The sequence below is a fragment of the Rhea americana genome, unplaced genomic scaffold, assembly GCF_003343005.1.
Source record: "Rhea americana isolate MKP2758 unplaced genomic scaffold, rheAme1 scaffold_151, whole genome shotgun sequence".
Classification (NCBI taxonomy): domain Eukaryota; kingdom Metazoa; phylum Chordata; class Aves; order Rheiformes; family Rheidae; genus Rhea; species Rhea americana.
The window spans coordinates 705,578-725,894 of record NW_028185606.1 but is presented as its reverse complement, the minus strand read 5'-3'; the positions used below and the strand labels follow the sequence as shown (position 1 = coordinate 725,894).

The 20,317-nt window shown below is 55.2% G+C and overlaps 1 protein-coding gene across 1 annotated transcript in view; it reads right to left on the bottom strand.

Annotated features, from left to right (window-relative positions):
* ASTN1 (astrotactin 1) overlaps positions 1–20,317 on the bottom strand; it is a 62,062-nt gene that overhangs the window by 36,000 nt on the left and 5,745 nt on the right. Inside the window, exons 2-5 of the mRNA XM_085299633.1 lie at positions 7,053–7,240; positions 2,154–2,547; positions 1,669–1,815; positions 1,479–1,586 (exon numbers count right to left, since the gene is read on the bottom strand). Of these exons, the coding sequence (XP_085155759.1) occupies positions 1,479–1,586; positions 1,669–1,815; positions 2,154–2,547; positions 7,053–7,240 (837 nt within the window). The remainder of the gene's footprint in view (positions 1–1,478; positions 1,587–1,668; positions 1,816–2,153; positions 2,548–7,052; positions 7,241–20,317) is intronic.

Below are 20,317 nucleotides of genomic sequence, written 5' to 3'. Positions count from 1 at the left end.
GAAGCAAGCAAGCGGAGTGAAGCCTGGGAGAGCCGACCCAGCACCTGCCGCCCCGGCTCCCGCTCAGAGAGCGCCCAGGGAGACCCCGTGCCCCTGCCCTCCGCTCCGCCTCTAACCCCGCTTCGGGCCACGGTGCAAAGAAAACCCAGCAGGGTGCTCAGGTTTCCTGGTTTTCCCCTTTTCCCCCCCTTTCGCAGGCAGGCAGCTGCTCCGCCAGCACCAGCATCGAGGGCAGCGCAGCGCAGCRCAGCCGCGGGGGAACGGAGGGRCGCGCGGCCCCGCAGCCGGGCAGCGACCCTCCCCGGGCCCGCTCCTGCTCCCCGTCCCGGGCCGCAAACCTGGAGTGGGTGCGGYGAAGCTGCAGGGTCTCAAGAGCGCGAGAGCAGAAAGCAGCCGCTGCTGCGGGGCCGGGAGCTCCCCGGGCGGCCGGCCGGCAGCCCCGGCTTGCTCGCGGCACCGCAGTGCCCGGCGGCGTGCCGCAGCACTCAGCACCGGCACGGTGCCATGATGTTAAAGCAGGGCAGAGATACCGCGGAGGAGGAAGGTAAAGGCAAGATCCCTTTTTCCTCCCCCTTCGTTGTCTTCTGGCTTCCCCCCCCGCCCAGGGACCACGCACGTCCCTCTCCTCCGCTCCACACCCTACGTGTGTTTTTCCATTCCTGCCTCTCTCGGATAAACCCAGAAGGGTGGGAAACGGTATTTCTACAGCAAACAYCGCTCCGTGGGCTCAGATGGGGGCTGAGACACCAAGGCAATTCGCCGGGGAGCACAGAGACGGAGCATCACCGCCCCGCGGGGCGAAGCTCAGCCCAGGACGCCCCAGGCTAACGAGGGCGAACGGGAGGCGACGGACAGCCCGACTGCTCCCGTCCGCCCCGGCGGGCTGGCTCCTGCCTCTGCCTCGCGTTTCTCGGCCGTGCCTCGCATTTCTTCCGCACYGAGCCCGCTTGCCTCCTCTCCCTGCCGTGCGGCTCCTTGCTGAGAACCGACTCTGCCGACAGGCTTCATCTTCTCGTCTGCGTCGCCCCACCTGCCCGGAGGTGCTGCGGCGGGCGGGCGCGCGCGGGGGCTGCCGGGCCAGCCTTTGAAGCGCGCTCCTCATTAATACACAACAGAGGCAAGCAGCTGCYGCCAGCAAAGCCGTCCTCCGCTGAGAAACTCCTCCAACGAGCGCGGGCGCCCGAAGCATGCCCACGGCATGCCCCGGTGGGGTTTTGGACTCCTTGCCTACGGAAAGCGTCCGAACTCGCAGCCCAGAGCCTTCTGAAGGAGAACAAGGCAAGAGCTGGAGCGGCTTGCTGACCGCCTCCGAGCTACCCGGCGCTACGGCTGCAGGGAGAGCAAGCGTCGCTCGCGGAGAGGACCTGCCGCAGAGCCTTTCCTGCGCRGCAAGGTGAGAGCGGTGCCGCCCGGCTGTCTGCAACCCCCAGCCCTCGCCGGGGCCGCGCGGCGCCCGGGCCGCTGCCGCGCTGACCCACCTCGGCTGCGCCGGCGGCTCCGCGACGGGTCGGTGTAGAAGGTCAGCTGGGGATCGTTGTCCGCCTCCGTCCCGGAGTCCCCCTCGGGGTTGAGAAACGCGGAGCCGGCTGCGGGCGACACCGCGCGCCGTCACCGCTGGGGCCTCCTGCAGCATCCCCACCGCCAGCGCCTGCCCCYGGCCCCCGGTACCTCGCGCTTTGTTATTGATGCGCTTGCGCTGGCTGCTGGAGGTGTGGGACAGCAGCGTGGTCTGCTGGTGGTTGGAGTCCACGGGGCTCGTGGCGATGATGTTATCCTTGTACTTGTTCATCAGGGATAGCTTGGCGTTATCGCTTCCTGGGCGGGAAGACGTTAAGGCGAAGCCGTTCAGGGGCAGAGACCGGAAAGGATATCACTTCAGCTTTCAACAGCCCTGCCTCTMGAGCCTCAGCCCTGCGATGCCCAGCCGTGACCCACTCAGCAGGGCCTGCAGCCACCTCGCCGCAAGGAGGTTTCCGAGCACAAGAAACGCCCTCAAAGGGTTGCGACCCCACTAACATCGGGGAAACGCAGAGAGAGAGCAGCCTCTGGTCACTTGGGGGAAAACTCTCTAAACGCAACGATGCCTCACTTGCAAAGAAAGGCAAGGTAGAGAGGACCCAGTTCAACCCACATGCCCCGAGTCCCTCCCCTACCTGGCGTGAGGTCCATGCTGGACTTCTCGTTGCAGCCCTGCAGCGAGTCCAAGGTGCGGGTGACCTGGCTGGCGAAGTCCTCGCCGCCGTTCATGCACTCCCGCTGCAGGTGGTGCCGCAGGTCGGTGATATCGTACTCGTAGCCGTCCAGGATGGGGGTCTCGCGGATGCTGAGCGTGCCGCTGGAGTTGTGGCCCTGCACGCGGGCGTTGCGCAGGCTCTCGCGCCCGTGGCCCCCGATGAGCACCGACGGGATGTAGTGGATTTCGTTGGCCGCCTCGGCGCTGGCGCTCTTCTGGGGCTGCGGCACGCGGCGCCGCTTGCACCACCGCCGGCGGGTGTACAGGATCATCACCAGGCACAGGATGGAGAGCAGCAGGGCGATCATCCCTCCCTGGGGGTGCAAACGCAAGAGCCTGAATTCCCAAACGCCTCCGCTGCCACCCCAAGAAAATCCCGAGCACCGACTGGCCTTTTAATCGCTCCGGTGTCCTCCCGCTTTTCAGCAGCGCTCCCCAACGTGGCCCGGCTGCCAGCCCGGGGGAGGCCGCGTGCCGTCCGAGTCCTCCCGCCGCGGCCCCGCAGCCCGGCTCGGGGCTGCGGCCGGACGCGCCAGCCGCCCGCGACGGCTCCGGGCGGGCGAGGTGAGCGCGTGGGCGCCGGGGGCTCTGCCGAAGCCCGAGCAAACCCAGCACCGACTTTGCTGGCAGGCGAGGGGCACGCGGACGGCCGAACCCGTTCGGGGCTGCAAGCGCCCTGGGGCTGCTGCAGAAAGCAGCCAGCGCTGGGAGAAGCCTGGTCTCGCCGGTAAGAGCGCGCGGGCACGCGGCGCGCCGCGGCTGGCAGAGAGCTCCGAGCCGAAGCCTGGCTCCAGCCGGGCTGGCTTTGCAGTCGCTACCTTGACACAAAAAAGAAGCGTTTAGAGGAGAGCGTGTTTTGTTTCRCTCTCCCGTTAGTCTTTGAAAGCAGAGCTCAGATTTATTAGAGGCAAATGCTCCTACGGGCAACTTTTTCTGACCCATTTCCGACTGGTTTCAGCACTGTCACTCTCGCTGTTGGGAAATTTTCCCAGGGTATCCTGCAGAAATTTCAGCGCAGATTAAACGAGACCAAGGCTTGAGACGACGGAGCTGCCGTTTGCAGAACGCCCAGGCAAACGGAGCGAAAAAACTCCTGCCCCACGGGGATGTGGCTGGTCCTCAGCTTGGGCACCGGGAACGTCCCCCGCGACGGGGACCACAGGCACCGGGAGGTGCTGCTGCTGCTCGGCCCGGGCCGTGCCCGGGTGCCGGGGYTCCCAGCCCTGCCGCCTCGCCGCCGTCCGCAGGGTCGCCCTCCTTCGGAGACAGCACCGCCCAGCCCGCAGGTGCAGCCGGGGAGATAAAAGCTCAAGCTAGTCCTTTAAGTCTTGTCTGCCAGGAATAATAACAATAATAAAGAATACACAGGAGCCAGCTAAGAGCTTGAGGTCCATCCTTGGCTCCAGTCCCCCTCCTCTTTTTATGCAGTAGGTGATCTTGATAAAATAAAATAATAGTAATAATCTGCTCCATTAGGACAAAACATTAAGGGAATTACTGAATGGGAAACAGGAGAGGCAGCTGGCAAAAAGAGCTCTAATGGTCATTACGTTTTAACCCTCTTTCATTCCGAGGATAATGGTGAGGCAATGCACCCTCCCAGCCCTCCTTCGAAAACTTCTTCCCAAAAGAAAAAGGAGAAGAAAGAGAAGAAAGAGAAATCCAGAGATAAAGACCAGCAGCCAYGGAGAGGACAGAGTGGCTGGTGGGAATGCAGTGGTCTCTCCAGCCTTACACTCCTCCCAGGGAATTTTTTTGCATTGCCAGGATGCTGAAGCAGACAGGAAATCTTTCACCAGGGCTGAAAGGTGGTGCTGGATTCCCACCTGGCCTTGCTCAAACTGCATTGCTCAATGGCAAAGATGCAGTCAGGGCCCAGTTCTCCCTCATGCTCAAATCTCTCTTCATCTGCCCCAYAAATAAGTAGGAGCTATTTTCATCCCCACTGGTGGTGGACTCCCACATCCTGGCTTTCCCTCACCACGTGGAAGACCCCACCAGCAGACGAGATGACAGGCAGATGTGAGTAACGCCATGGCACTCCTGGCTTTCATGGCACATCTGTACACAAATTATATCCCTCAAATGTCAGAAAGCTCTGTGTTACACCTACCTGTGGTTGACGATAAATAAGGGACAAAAAGTTAAGAGCTCAGGTTTGGCAGAAGTCTGTTTCTGGGTTTCTAATTAGTGCTTACTATTTAATTGAAACTGGAATGTCTTCTGCTCCAATAGCCTGAGTGCTCAAACTATGCTTGAGAATAAGCCTCCAGCCCCTTCAGACTTGYAGAGGCTCAAGAGGGAGGCACTAAAACCAGCACCAGCATCTCCGTCATTCCTCTACCAGTCGGAGCGGGTCAGGGAAAGTGCAGGAACTATCTTAGATGCAAAGTCTCCCTCCACGTGAACACAGAAAACTAGTTGTGGCTTCAGCCACATCACACTGGACAGGCAGCAGCAGTTGCTAGAGGACCCCTGCGCTAGACAGATATGCTGGAGTGCTTCTCGGAGAAAAACAGAGCCTCACGAGGTCCGTGTGCAGACCACGATCACAAGTGGTTTCAAGTGATGGAGACAGCCTCTCACTCACATTTCTTCTCTTGGCAACCAAACAGGAAAGAAAACCAGCGTTGAAAATTACACGTGATGCTGATCCTTGGCACAAAAACCAACCTYTTTTTGTACGGGTGTGAGGATGCTGCCTGAGAGGCACTGAGAGTGATGAAAAAAGAAGAGGGAGAGGGAGAATTCAATCCGTAGTTACATATTTTGGTACAAGAGCAGCAATTAACAGACATCCTTTTCATCAGCTTGATAATAAGCCCTATCTCAATGACTCCTTTCTGGATCCTGCTATTCGCCGGTGCTCAAGAAAGTCAAGACAACGGTGGCGGTCCTGCCAGGCATTTGCATAACTTAACATCTCGCTTCACGGCTGCRTGTTTTGGCCAAGATCACCGCCACTCTTCAGCCTTCTCTATTATCACCAGCAAGCCACCCCTAAGGGATCTGAAGCCTGGGAAAACCCAAAACCACCAAGGCAGAGATGTAGAAACAGCAAGCTCAAGGGCCACCACTGCCAACCAGAACTGAAAGGACACAGATTTTCCGCTTACCCAAGAGATGCAGTGTGACCAAAAGGCTTCACCTGGACAAACAGGATCATACAGGGGTTGTGAACCAGAAGGGTGGGAAAGGAGGAGACATAGACCTGCCGAACGAGCACTACAGGAGCCAACCAGTCCCCTGTGAAGCTGCTGTCCTCATGGCTGGAGAAACCTGCAGATATTGGGAGGGTTTGRCCCCCAGCCTGGACACGCAGCCTTTGTGCCGAGGGGCACAGGTGCAGGTGCAGCCCTGCCTGCTGCTCTCCCTGGTGGAAAATGGAAGTGAGGTCCGTGTGGAGCAAAGCTTGCAGAGCCTGGGAAGCCAGTCCCTAGCTTCAGGCTCTCCCGGCAAGTCCATCATGTCCCCTGGTCCCTGAGATGCCACTCGTCATCTCATAAGCAGGAAGGAATAAAAAAGAACTGGACCAAAACATTTTGGAGTTGGCTTTGCCAACGATTTTTTTTCCCCGAGACTAATCAAGCACAAATAATGTAGGAGAAACCTGGCCTCGGGCTGCAATCTGGAAGAGCTATTGACACTCTTGTTAGGGTAGGCACCATTAAACAGCCTGTTTGCAGCCTCGGCAACACATTGTCTCCAGCTAATTATCTTCTGGTGGCAAAAAAAACCCAAAGAACCCAAAAAATCCCATAGGATTCTTCAGATTCTTGCCGACAATAAGAAAAAAAAAATTCCCAAACCACCTCAAAAAACCCTGCTGTCTGCCTTTCCCCATTTCTCTGCCATTAAATTCAGAGAGCAGCAGAGAGAGCCAGCGAGGGAACGCAGAGCCCTCTCCACCGCGTGCTCCCAGGAAGCTCGGGCTTGCAAAATCAATGCCACCGGGCTGCAGCGCAGATAAAAGCGGCGCTGACGGAGCGCCCGGTGGAAAAGTGCTGCTCGTCGCATCGCGGCGTGGCGAGGCAGCGGGTGCYGGATCTGCACCGAGCGCAGACGCTGCGGGGTCGGGGGCGGAGAAGGAGCGATACGTTCCCTTCCCGCTCCCCGCGGGGCTGGAGCGCATCACCGCTCCGGGCAGGCTTCCCGCTCGCCCGCTCGCTCTACYGTGTCTCTGGGGCCACGTTGAGCTCTGAGCTGGCCAGAGGGGCCAGTGGCTGCTATTTTCTGGTCACTTGGGTGCCAGTGGCAGATGAGAATCAAAGTGTGGTGTCTGCAAGCTACAGGGCAAAAGGACTCTCAAAAAAAGTCGATCTGAATTAACCCTAGGCAGGCAGTTAAGACCTTTAAGCCGCAGCACCGCCGAGGATAAAAGCACACCTGCGAGACAGCCATAGCCTGGATCCAATCAGGCGGCATTCATTTGGAAAGCGATGYGAGCTAAAGGGGGACATTTAAATTTAAATTTAAAATCACCTCTGCCTGGGCCTCAGGAGCAAGCCCCGTGCCTAGCACCAGCATSGGCCGGGAGCTGCCCATCTGGTGGGAACATCTGGATGCTCCCGAGCTCGGCCCCGCTCCTTGTCCGGAGCCTGCTCAGTGACCCTCGCACGCACAGCAGCCCTCTGGGCCACGCTCAGCTGTAGCAACACGGGGAAATATATGGATTTTCAAACACCCAAAGACACTATTTTCTAATGGTTTCTGGATCCCTAAATCTCTCCAGCTTTAAATCCCAGCCCTTAAGAGCTCTGGGGAGCAGGGACAGTAGCAAGAGGGGAAGCAAGGTGCTCTGCACCCTCGTGGCATGTACCATGACGGAGATGTGGAGGATCCTCAGCTCCTCTTCAGCCGACTCGGTCTGGGGTTCTTCAGTGGGCTCGAAGCCAGGCAGATTAGGGGCACCATCTTGATGGTGGATATGGAAGAGCAACGTGCCGTTCTCCAGCCACTGCTGCCGCCAGCGGACCAGGGGGATGTCATCCGTGTTTCCCGARATCTCTGTAAAAGGAAAGCCGGACAAGCGTGAAATGCAGCACAGGATGGCCACTAGCAGGGCTGTCACCTCTTCCCAAAAAATGGACAGACTGAAGGAGCAACCAGCTACACTGGCACCAAGCTGGCTCCAAGACACGTGCCCTGGGGAGCTTGCAAGCTGAAGGTGTCCGTCCACCTCCTCACCCAGGAGCACCACTGCCCCCCTCACTGCCAGCCACCCACAACCAGAAGAAGCCCCACAGACAAAATTAGGGTTGTGGCCTCTCTTCTCCTTGAACGGCAGAGTAAATTTGCTCTCTAATTAGAGGCAGCTCCACAAGYAGGTGCCAATGAGCCCAGCTGTAATTGTGGTGTGGGGACGGGACACGCACCAACAGCATCTTCTGGCCAGAGCCACCAAGTCCGACAGCAGCTTTCTGGCCCGAATTCAGGAAGGACTTACACGCGCGCTCAATGTTAAAGGCAGCCCCAGTCTAGGGGAGCCGAGGATCTAGGAGAACCTCTCAGCAGCACTAGCAGCATCGCTGGGATCCCGCTGCCCACTATTTCAAACAGAAAATACTTCCCCTTCCTCCATGAACGAGTCTGCATGTCCACGACCAGACCTGCAAGTCTGGCTGTAACAAAGATGCCTTAAGAGGTCTCAGTCTTTGGCCACTTCTTGCAGTTGCCCACGCAAGGGACGGCCCCCGATGCACCCGCACATTTCCCCAGCCACTCCAACCTTGCTCAGGGATGTTTAACTTCAGGGTTTTTCTGCACCGGGACAGACTGGCAGGGCTGGGTTAAGGCGCGACGTTACATGCCGTTACGACAGCAGATGCTCGAGGCAGGGAAACGCAAGCAGAAGGGACTGAGGACGGGGATGTGTTTCCTGAAAAATGAGCTTCATTTGCATTTGTGGGRATGACCGTTAAAAATACGATGAGCTTCACAACGAGACGCAGCCTTTCGCCCCGCCACCTCCGCCACGCAGGACCCAGTCTGGCCGTGCACATCCTCTCCTTCCTATTCGCAGAGGCGTRTTTTTATTGTGCTGGGAAATAGCACGGGCTCGCTTTGCAAATTGTCATCTTTATTTTGCCTGTCTCGAGCTGCCTTCAAACAAAAACCGGAATTCAATTACGGTGCCAAAAAACAACGTTTTAAATTTACCGTTAATTAATTTCATTAGGCTGCCTTAAGTGAGCTAGCTACCAAGGGGGAAAAAAACTGCATCAGAAACCAGGTTCGCCCTTCCAAACTGATTTGATTAATCAAAAGAAACATTAGCTGCGGCAAGTGAATTGGCAGCTCGTTTCTGCTCAGCACGGGCCATACTTCTGGCGGTAATCAGTGCGCTTCGAGCGTCCCAAGCAGAGCGACGCYGCGCTCTCCCCACATCGCCGGGAAGCAAAACCGAGAGCAGCTAAAGCATCTATGCAGCCGGRAGCACGTCTGAAATCCCCTCCGACTGCTGAGCTGCACATTTAGGCACACAGATCCCCTTTGAAAATCTGGTCTCGGGGARAAAAAGCGGATCTCCTCCTCTGCCACCTGGTCTTTATTCGTAGGCTGAAAGGGGCAAACAAGCTTTCCTGCCCTCTCAGCTCCCCACGGTTTCCCGACTTCAACTGAGCTAGCTCAAACTGAAGGAAATACTCTCGCCGCACCTGCTTTCTAAYGTGAAATTAGGAGTAATTAAGGCAAGAGCTTTTATGCACAACAGGAACTCAACGCACTGACATTTGGAAAAATGTAAATACCAGCATTTGCTCCATTGTGAAAACTGAAAATAATAGATACTAAGTATATGACATTGTGACATTTAGAAAGCTAGAGCTAAAGATGTTTTCCTCCTGATTTGACATATCATTGAAAAAGCAGCCCCCTTCAGCTCATTAATATTTGAGGAGGACTCCTTGATGGAAGTTATTTAAATGATTAATAGATTATAGTAAATTTAGGCCTTAAAATAGGTTGTCATAATTTCAAATTTATTTAAACAGCCTTATTTTAAAAAAGAAAAATGTATTTCAATAAAAAATGGATTCTGATTTTACAGGAGCGCAATCTAGCCGTCACAGGTTATCTCCTCTCCCCCCAGACACCGCCAGCGACCCTCAGCGCTCCCTCCCTCCCTCCCTGCTGTCTCGCAAATAAGTCAGAAGTATAGAAAAGAGGAGAAATGCCAAAGCYAGTCCCTAGCAGCCTGATGTGTCCCCCCAAAACCGGTGGGCGATGACCTCTCTACGGACTTGCAGAGCAAGGGTGCTCCGTTGGCCGCTGCCCCCGTCCGGGGTGACGGCTCAGGGCAGCACCCAGAGCTTCATCCCAAAGACACATGGAGAGCCGCGAAAAGGCGGGACGAGACAGGATCATTTCAAGTTCAAAGCGTGAAAGATATTGATGATGGGCCTGGTCCCCACATGCCTTTCATTAAGGCCATGGATGTGCAGCCATTAGCACTAGTATTAACTTCTTGCACCTCTGTTAAAAAATAGTCTGGCCGAGTCAGGGGTTAATAACAGCAGGAGACCACTAATTACACCGCAATGCGTTAGCTTGGCATCAAATGTGGCCCAGGTCCTTGACATCTACAGGAACATCAGCCTCCAAAGACCCCAGCTGATGCCTCCAACATAATGGCAGCAGCTGCTCCCCTCCCCATCCATCTGTGACAGGAAGGAGAGGGACAAGAAAGGTTGAAGAGGAGCAGATCGAGGCGAGAGAAGAGGAAAGTCCAGATGAAGTAGCTGGAGGCTGGCAGCTTCATACCTGCTGCAGGTCCGCCACCTGCCTCATTATTGATCGTTTCCCAAATAACCCCGATTAACGGGAGACAACGGCTCATCTCCAACAAACCTGACACCCTGCAGGGTGGGTTCATGCCTACATCTTCCCCGAGCTGCCTGCTCCGATAAGCCAAGCTCCCTACATGGATGGAAAGGGACAGAAACCTGTGGGGCCAAGGTCTCTGCTTCTCCTCCACTTCTCCTCCACCAGCTAATATAGAGAAAAGGGTATTTTCGCCACTGGGCTGCCAAGCTCATGGTCTTCCTGAAGGCAACGAGGACCTTGGTGGGAGCTAAACTTGGCCTCAGCRGCTCAATTTTGCCTGCTTTTATTTACTCAAGATAGCGCAACGTTGTAACTACAACCCCCTAGCTGGAGCCCAGCACGGACATCAAGTTATTCCCATTTCCTCATTCCCCCTCTGAGACCTGACAACTTGTCAGGAAGGGGGAAAAAAAAGAAAACATGCATGCGTGCAAAAAAGCAACTCTCCTTAAAAACGCGTGCCAACATTTTGATGAAAACCGGCAAAACAATTTTCATTTCCATTTGGAAGCATTTTGCACTAATAGATGCCTCTGATTAGTCAAATGAACCCTGCCATAATGTCAGTCTCTGCAGACTCATTTTATATAGCAGAGCACAGGTTTTGACTTGGACTTACATTTCCTCGTTAACATTTAAACCTGGATTATTTTCCATCCGGAACCTGACCGTGTTTTTATTTAAGTTCCACGTTAGCTAACCCTTTTGCTCTAYGTCGAAAACTTGTGCATCCTTTGAAGGGCTCCAGCCCAAATGACACAAGCTCTGGCCGCAGTGTCCTTCAGGAATCTCTGTCCTCGGAAATACTGTGGGAACCGGACAGGCGCCTCTCCCACAACGAGCTGCTTGCCCCATGCGTTCGGGCATCTCCACCTCAGAATTTGATTCAAATAAATTCAGATGTCAAAACGCATATCCTGACACGTAAAGATTTTTTACTTCCGAGTTTTTACTGACATATCTTTCATGGGATAATATTCACGTTTTTATGATCATTTGAGAAAAAAAGATATTCATCACTGAGTATCTATATTTAATTTTATTTTTTCCCCTCTTCAGTTTCAGGTAGGAAAATGAGCTGAGCCTGTAGATTATTCTGCCTTTTTAAGACAATCCAGCCTTTCCATGCTATCAGACACTCTTTCTAGGCACCTTAGGCAAAATTTCCAAAGGATTCGCGGGCACGGGAGAATCTAAAGATTCAAGAAAAAGGCCACACACTACTTCTGGAGCCACTCTCTGGCCAGGTCAGAGATGCCACCCCACCRTGAYGTCTGCACGCAGGTCGGTCGCTGCRAGGCTGACTGCTAACCAGGCTTCTCCCTGGGGTGCAGGGTGYGTTCGCTTTCGGGAAAGTCGCCAAGCAACACCAGGAGTTACTCTCCAAAGCTGTATTAAGCTTTACCCTTGAATTGGGATTTTTGTCCCGAATATGCCACTGCCCCAATTGCTCCTTTAACAGCAAAACCCTCCTTTACTCTTGGAASGACATTGTGCCGCGCTTTGTCCAGAGTGAAGGATACCAATCCCTCATTAACAGGTCCCAGCCGACTGACTTTGCTCTGCAGCTCCTGACCCTACAAGATGTGCCCCGTTGCTCCACTGGCCCTCGCAGACCCACGGACGTGCCTGGCCGAACCTGTGCCACTGCATTTCATGAGTTTGACCAAAAGCTGGGCAAAAGCTTGGCTGATGCACACAGCTGCAACACGCAGGCTAGAACATTTGCTAGTGTTTGMTTTTTACTCATGTTTTCTTCGTTCACTTCCATTTGCCATAAACCTGAAATACAGTTGAGATCTGGGAAGAGAGACAAATCTACGCCCTGGACCAACATCCTGGAGACACGGTTACAGGGGGGGGGAAAGAAAAACAAAACAAAACAGAGTCCTGCACTCCAGACCACGACAGTGACCGAAACAGAGAGAGCGCATGCTGCTAACTTCWGCGATGCAAACCTCATATCCAAAGGCCAGGAAGGACCACATTCGGACATCCCGCACCCGGGAGGCCTCGGCCAATGCTTGACACTCTCGCAGACATAACATCTGTAAGCCTGCACGTTCCYGTTAAATAAATAAATAAAAGGATGAAAATCACATCCCCTCATTTGCCTGCCCAGCACAGCCAAGGTTTTCCAAATTGCCTACTGGGTTCAAATTGCCTACTGGATTCAATACAGGGGGAATGACCCACCTGAAAAAGAGTTATTACACAACATCTCTGAAGTGGATGCAACCCTCGTTAGATGGGGGCAGCCTGCCAGCGCATCACTAAGATTGACGGTCAAATGGAGAGGAAGAGGAGCGCCCAGAGGAGACTCAGCTATGCCGGGTGTGTTCCCCGCTCCGGCGTCCACTTGGAGAGCACAGGGCATTTCCCACCCTGGAGCGGTGCCCTCCTCGCGCACAAGTCAGCAGAACCGGCTCGAACAGCAGCAGGTTCATTGAGGAGGTTTTAGAACAAATCGATAAAACGAGCAGTATGAATCACTTGGCCCAGACGGTATTCACCTAGGAGCGCCAAAGGAGGACAGCTGCCGGGCTCCGGCAACGCCTGACCTATCGCTCGGAAAGGGCGAGCCAGCAGAGGAACAAAACTTGGCAAAGGAGACCCCAATCTCTTCAAAAAGCTCTCCTGCACCTTGGAAATCACAAACCAGTAAATCCTCCTTCTGCCCTGGACGGTCAGAACCGCAATAAAGAAAAGGAACTGGTAGGCACACGGATAAACACGGACCACTCGCCACTGCCAGTAAGCCAGCAGACTAGGGTCACCTAGCGTGATAACCTCGTTTCAAAGAGCTCGTGCCACAGTCCACCCTCTTGGATACCCTTACCTCGGATAAGAAGGCACACTCTCTCGAAGTCCACCAGGAAGGGAAGAAACGGGGGGACAGCTTTCCCAGCAAAAGGAGGTTAACAGGGACCCCGCGGAGATCTTCACTAGGACCTGAGAGGTGCAGAAATGCTCTGGGAAAGGAGGTGCACAACGAAGTTGGCCACCAATCCTAAATTTAGTCTCCTCAAAGCTAAAGCTGTGAAGTGCTACAGGAGAGTGGGCAAGAAAATGGCAGGTGAAAGTCGGCTTTGGTGAGAGCAACACGATCTCGAATGTCGCTAGCTGTTTTCAGGTCATTCACCTCAGACAAGACACAGCGAAACTAAAAGGGGTCAGAGGAGGGGGACCAGGAAGATCAGATGTTGGAAATGGCTTTATGGAGAGGAGAAACTAACTGCACTAGGACTCCTCAGCAAGCAAACTGAGTAACTGAGCAAGGATATGAGAAAAACCACATAAAATCATGAAGCTGCTGGAGCAGCTGAAAAGAGAATGATTATTCACTATTTCTCACACTACAAGAATTAGGAGTGTAAAAACTAACAAAAGGCAATGTTTTGTCCACCGTAAAGTATAAAAACACTAAAAAAAGGAATTAAAATCAAGGAAAACAGGTCCATCCATATCTGGCAAGACAGCAGAGACAAATTCCTGCACAAGAAACCCGCAGGGCGCAGACTTGGACTGTAAGGAGAGTGCTACACAATATATGCCATGTTTTCATATTTTTTTCCCAAACACCAGTTACTTGCCATAGCTGGAAACGAGATGCCAAGATACATGGCCAGCTGGATTGACCTGGGATCCTGCAAAGCGGCACGATGTCTCAAAGGATGTACTCAAAATTCACCAGGTAAAACGGGAATCTGGAAAGCGCCCAGCCTCCTCCACAAGCCAGGCACTACTCTTCCACCTCCCTGGAAAAGAACTTCCCACGGCACAGACTGCAGCACCCTGGGGGTGCCTGTCTCCCTAGCACCTGGTCAGAAATGTCCTTGCCCTCCTTTTCTGATAGGTCTCCAGGGGACCTCTCAACTCTCCCAGGGTTCACTCTTTCCCATGGGAAGATGTTTTGAAGACCAGAAAAGAGCTAGAGCTAAGATTTCTATCCTGCAAGCCAGAGTCTAATAGCCCAACACTGTCGAATGCCTCTGGTTCACCATCTCAGCGCTAGGGCTTGGATTCAACTTCTTTAAATACTCCAGTAAAATCAGTAAGAAGATAAACCATGAAATGGCCTCCCACAATGTCTAAGGGGCTTTTCACCCTCATAATCCCTGATTTCTTCTCACTCRCACTTCCCTCCTACAACTATAGACTCCAAAGACATGTTCTGACCTCCCTTTCCCTCACACCAGCCAACATCTTTGGGATGAAGGGCAGCTACAAAGCCTGCTTGGTGCTATCCAGTCCACTGCCAGAGGACACGTCCCATGCCAACATGTCCCAATCACAAGCAGCTTAGACTGTCTTGCCCCGCTGTTCCTCCAGGCACTGCCTTGCTGGGGGATGGAGACATAGAGATGGGCTCTTCGAGATGGGCTCCTTACCACCCGTCGATGATCCCCTCCCTCTTCACCTCGGTGCYTTGAAATCCTCCCAGATATCTACCCAGACTACCTTCAGCTTTCTGAGCCAGCAGCGATTCGCACAGGGAGGCAAACGGCTATTTATATCCGTGGTGGGCTGACAGGGGAGGTAACGGCCAGCCACTGCCGACCATCTGCCAGGCACTTAGCAGGACAGCAGAGCATATCGTSCGGGCTAGGTCAGGCGGAGACGTCGGGGGACAGGGGAGGGACGCATTAGAGAAACCAGACTTACTCCACTTCAAGGGTAAACTTCAGCCTGCTYTCCCAGACTAATTTGTTTAAGTGCTCGTTATGCTGAGGCCAAGAGGTCAGGCAAATTAGGCGTTATTTTAGCATCCTCAGCCTTTGCACGGGAAACGAGAGTGGCCGGTCGCTCCTCATCACCGGCGGGCTGCAGCAGTCGCCCTGCTGAAGGCACAACCGAGAGTTTGTTCCAAGAAGYGGCGACCTTCCTCCTCCTCCCACCTCTGCAGCAGGGCCCAGAGCCGATGTCTGACGCCGGGGGGCAGGATGAATCCACGCCGGTGCCGGTGCAAGAAGATGGAGAAGGCAGGGGGGCCCCTTGCCCACGGGCGCGTGGAGCCGCTGCTGCCCACCGCGGCTCCCCGCGCGGGCTAACGTTGCAAACTCTCAGGCGCGTGGGAGCACGTAACTCCATTTCCAGCTTTGTTTTCAAGCGTGCAGAGAGACTTTGAGAGATAGCCAAGAGGAAAGGAAAAAAAAAGAAAAAAGAAAAGATATGGAAGGGGAAAAAGTTGACTGTGCAACTTAAATTTATCACTTTTGAAAGAAGAGCTTGTCAAGAGGGCCAGAGACCAGCCAGTGCGCAGTGATCAATGTGAGGACTTTTGGGTCTAGTCAAGCTTGTTTCAGATTTACAGGAACTGAACAGAGGCATAAATCTGCCGCTGCCTGACGAAAATGGAGGTAATTAAATCTGCAGGTGTATATAATTGTCATATTGATGATCTATATAAATCAGCAGAGCCAGCAGAGGCACAAAGGCACCGGGTTCAGCGCGCATCCTCCCCGAGGAGGAATCTTCTGCCTACCCGCCTGGCAATAGGAGGCTGCCGGCGTGTGCCAAGCGCGGCCCGGAGAGAAAACCCACTTCCCCTCCACGAATCTGCCCCTTTCCTCGGTCACCAAAGCCCCTCCCGGCTGCAGAGGCGCCTGCCCGATGCTCCTCTCAGCCCTGCCCCGGAGGCGGGAGAAATCCAGGGTATTTCTCCTTCCTCGGCAAACCTCCGAGGGTTGCTCTCCTGTGCCACAAAAGCGGGGGCAAAACGCTCGCTGCTATCGACGGACCTGTCCCAGCTCCTACAGAGTTTCCCTCGACTCYGGGAGGACGACGAGGGGACTCCCAAGCTTTGAAATTCCTGCTCCACTGCYGCGCGCAGCTGCGGCAGGGGGCTGYAGGCAGCCTGCTCCGAAGCTCCGAGCTGGGCGCAAGTCGGGCGTTGACTCGATCTTGYACTGATTTCTTTTTCTTTTTCTTTTTTTTTTATTTTTTGAATTTTAACCTTTGTTATTTTGGGAGCTTTGAAGCCTAAGCTGCTCTGAGCCTGACGCTTTTGTCAGAAGGACAGAAAGCGCGGAGCCGGGAGGTGAAAACACGGGGAGAGCCGAGCAGAGAAACAGGCAGGTGATTCAGACCTGAAGGCTAGGACAGCCCCTGCAAACCACCGATGGTCCTGAGCTGCAGTCCCAGTCCTGACCGGCCCATCGCCAGGGGCAGGGCCAGGCTGCAGCCTAAAATTCGTGGGCTTCCCCACCCTACGAGCTCAAGTCTTTTAGTAAGCGGCTAAGCCGCTGTCAGGACCACGCTCGCAGCATCAGCGATCCCCTCGGCCAGCCATCAGCTTCGGGACCCCCGTCCCTCCGCGTGGGGTTGACGGCAAACCCCTCTCCCCGCCCCGGCAGCGCTGCACAAGCTCCATTCTTCTGCCTTGGTGCGGGATGAGACGTCTCGTACCCCCAGCTTTCGAGGGGCATTTTGAAACTCGGGCTGCCCAGACCTGCACCGCGTTCACACGGTCCCGTGAGGCCTGGACAGGAGAGCGAGGTTCAAGAAAGCTCCCAACCGCTCGGCTCTTCGTCCCGGTGAGATGGGGAGTCCTGGCAGGGCTGAGGTGTAGAGGACAAGCASCCAGGGTGCCCTCTCGGTCCCCTCCTGGACCGAGGAGGGACAGGCACTTCAAGGTGGGCTAGAGCTAAACCACAAAACCTTAACCCRCGCTCCGGTAAGAAAGCCACCAACGCTTTCAGCTGCAGAAGCCGGCCGAAACCTGGCTCAGCCGTGAGCAGCTCATCACCCTCCCCAAGCAGGACCCGGGACACAAGCCCACAACCAACCCCTCTGCTCAGGTAGAGAGTTACGCACGCACAAAAAATGAATAATTAAAAATTAAAAGAGTGCTTCTGCATTGCAGTCCAAATTATGTAACACCTCTCTCCGTCTTCAACGCATTAATATGATTGCACGTAAAGACAGCCCTGCCTGTATTTCCCTGCACGTCCTTTAAACCCAAAGCGGCAAGCAGCCGCCGCTAGGAGACCAGAGCATCCCCACGCGAGCCCTTCCAGGCCCCTTTCAAAGGGGGCAAACTAGCCAAGGACGGGGCTGGAGCGGGGCAGCCCAAGGGCCAGCGGCGCCCCGGCTCCCAGCGGCGCCCCGGCTCCCAGCGGCCAGGGCTGCGGCGAGAGCCCCCGCGGAGCCCCCGGGGCGCCGCAGAGACGCCTGGGCACGCAGCTCGCCCGGGGAACCCACCAGCGTCCCAGCGAAAGGGAGCTGCCTGCTCCGACCGCACCAAAGGCAAGAGGCGCCGGGCTGTTGCAGATAAACGGTGTTTTTGTAARTAAACAAAATTAATCCAGTCTGGGAGCGAGCTGCATTTTTGGTTGTCTCAAGAGCAAAGAGCTCTGCGAGACACCGAGCACTGGGTAACTAGAAACACCTGCATCTACGGACGCCTCCGCATCAGGACACAACCTCCTCTCCTCCTGGGACCACCCCAACCGGGAGCCAGCAGGAAAACCCTCACCCCCTCCTCGCTTCCCCCCGACCCCAAATAAAGTCCCGCACAGGACGCGTTTAGGAAGCGACTTCGAAGCCGGCACGCAGGGGCGTCAGGGAGACGGTGCCCCTCGCGGCCCCGCTGCCGCTCCCGGCGCGAGCGGCTTTATCCGCGCGTCCCCCTAACTCGAGAACCGCCGCTCCCGGCTCCCGTTGCTTATCGGCCTTTTTGCGCCGTTCCTCCAACTGCTTTCCGGTTCCTGCCCACCCCGTTTCTCCTTCCACCTCTCGGTCCCTCCGTTTGCCTGATGCTTTCACACTTTCAGTGCCCCACGCGAACCGTCCGTCTCGCGCCGGGGCACGCGAAAAGGCCTCCKTCGCCCAGCGCCGCGGGCAGGGGGACGCCGCGTCCCCTCAGAACGACACAGGCTCCGAGCGGGCCCCAGTTTGGTTTTTTCCAGTAAAGGTCCCGCGCTGGGGTGGGGGGAGGCGGCGCAAGGGGGACACAGTCACGATTTTTTTTAAAGAGACTCAGATATTTCGGGCTGCAGCCTCGTCTCACTTTAACCAGGGACGCGCCTCGCGCAAGCGAGACGAGAGACACAGTAACGAAGCCAAACCCAGGCCGGAGACTGAATAAACCCGCGCGGCTCGTGTAACGCATTTCTCACTCAATACGACGGACGTTTCCACCATCAGCAGCGTGAGGGTGCTGAGTTACTTCTCTGCCCATCAGGTCCGAACACTCGCGGAGCTGCACACGCCCAGGAAGAGACCAGCACCCTGTAATAAGCTAAACAAGCAGAAACGCCTTTGATTTCTCCCTCCCGCCGGAAGAAAGGATGTTTTGGAATAAGCCTGCCCATCGGCCGCYGTCTTGTTTGCAGCTTCTGGGACGCACGTCGCGGAGCGGGTACGGCGGTGCCTTTGAAACAAGCCTCGGCTCGAGCCGAGCCTAGAAGGCAGCTCTGCAAAGCCAGCTCCTCTAGATCCTCGCTCGCGGGCCGGCAGAGCCCAAGCACTCGTCAAACGCTCTCCGCAGCAAGGTTGCTAATTCCCCCTGAGTTCCCAGGGCACGTATGCCTGCAAAGACAAGTTCCCTTGCTCTGAGTTTACTCCAGAGTGTCCCTTTTCCTAGCGTGAGAGCAAGGCAGCAGATCCATCACAGSGCAAGGGATATCGCGTTTCCCCAGCGTCACCAGGAGAAGGCAGCCAGGAGCCCACAGGGGAGACACAGCGAGAGCGGCAAGCACGTAAAGCGGAGCAACTGCTCRCATCTTTGGGCAGCGGCTGCCTCTTAGGAAGCTGCCACCACTACACCCCTGGACAAGAGAATAAAACACGAGAAAAACCTCTTTGGCATAAAGCTGCTGAAATGCACCAGTTTCACCACCAAATAACTGGTGGTCAAGGCCCATAAGCCCGTTCGACTTGGTTGTCTCACTCCCTGCGACTGAGAAAGTCGGACTCACGCTGTTTTTGGCTAAGCAACAGAGAAGAGAGCCCAGAGCTGCAGCCAGGTGTATTTTTAGAGTATCTCATTAAACTACGCTGTCTTCCCACAGCTCGGCTGCTCCAGGATGGGAACCRCTGGAAAGCAAATCTTTGAGGAGCCTTTAGAGAAGCTGTGACCACCCGGAGGGGCTTTGAGCCACCGTGCACTCTCCGGGCATGCTGGCTTCAGATTACRTTGGGGACACCATTAGAGTGCTGGGCTGGTGATACCACAGCTCTGCACCGATTCGAAGCCTGCAGCAAGCTGGACTCGGCTCCCACCTGCATGCTGCAGTCCACCGCTAGAGCTACAAAAGAGGCCCTGGCAAGAAGCTGTTGGATTGTGAACTCTCCTCTSCAGACATTTCCTCTTCCCTGCCAAACCCAGCCAGACTGGTTTATCTCTGACTCGCAGGCTTGGAGCGTGCAGAGCCCATGTCTCGCCTTCCTGGGGGAGCTCTCCACGCCACGGAGAGTTTAGGATTGGGATCCTTGATGGCAGAAACCCCGCTGAAGCATGCCAAGGCCCTTCCTGGCAGGAGAAACAGCGAGGACGTGTGACAGCACACATGAAAAGGCAAACCATCCCAACCTGCACTGAGCCACCTGATCCCACGCTGGAGGTGGGTCCTTCGGTCGTTTTAGACATTCTCTCTGGTTCCCTGCTGGTGGAGCTTCCCTCCTCTTGCAGCTCCCAGGCCCCTTTCTCTGCTCATGCCAAAATCCCACCATTCTCCACCRAACATGGGCTGTTCGGTGCCTATGGGGTGTTTTTAAGTCTTGAACCAGCTCTTCCAAATGCCTCTTTCTCCTTGTTGGAGAAATTTCCTGTTGCAGGATTACGCCTGCCTGCTGCGATAGCAGTTATCCATACCGCAGYACCACCAACCAGGAAAGGGAACCTGCTGGAGCGGGTGCTCGCCGCTCCTGGGAGGGGGCGGTGGGTTTCCCAGCAATGTGCCCTCTTCCTCCCTTCCCTTGGGATGCTCAGATTAATTGGCTTGTTTCCTGGAGCCTCTAACTAGAACAAATAAAAGAAAAAAGGGGAGTGCAAAACTCTTACTTAATACGGTCTGCAGTTCCTTTGAGCTACAAGGACCGCTTTAAATTTGGGGGTTTGGTGGGGGTTTGGAGTTTTTCTGTTTTCCTGGGTTTTTTTTTTAAGGAGGTTTCCATGGTAACCGTCTTCCACCACACAAGAGCCAGCCCCCAGGACATTTCGAGGTTGCTAGTTCTGCTTTCCCAGGCAGGGACGGCGGYGTTGCGAGGGTGGCACCTCACTGCTGACCCCCACGGCCGCAGCCTGTATTTTACAGC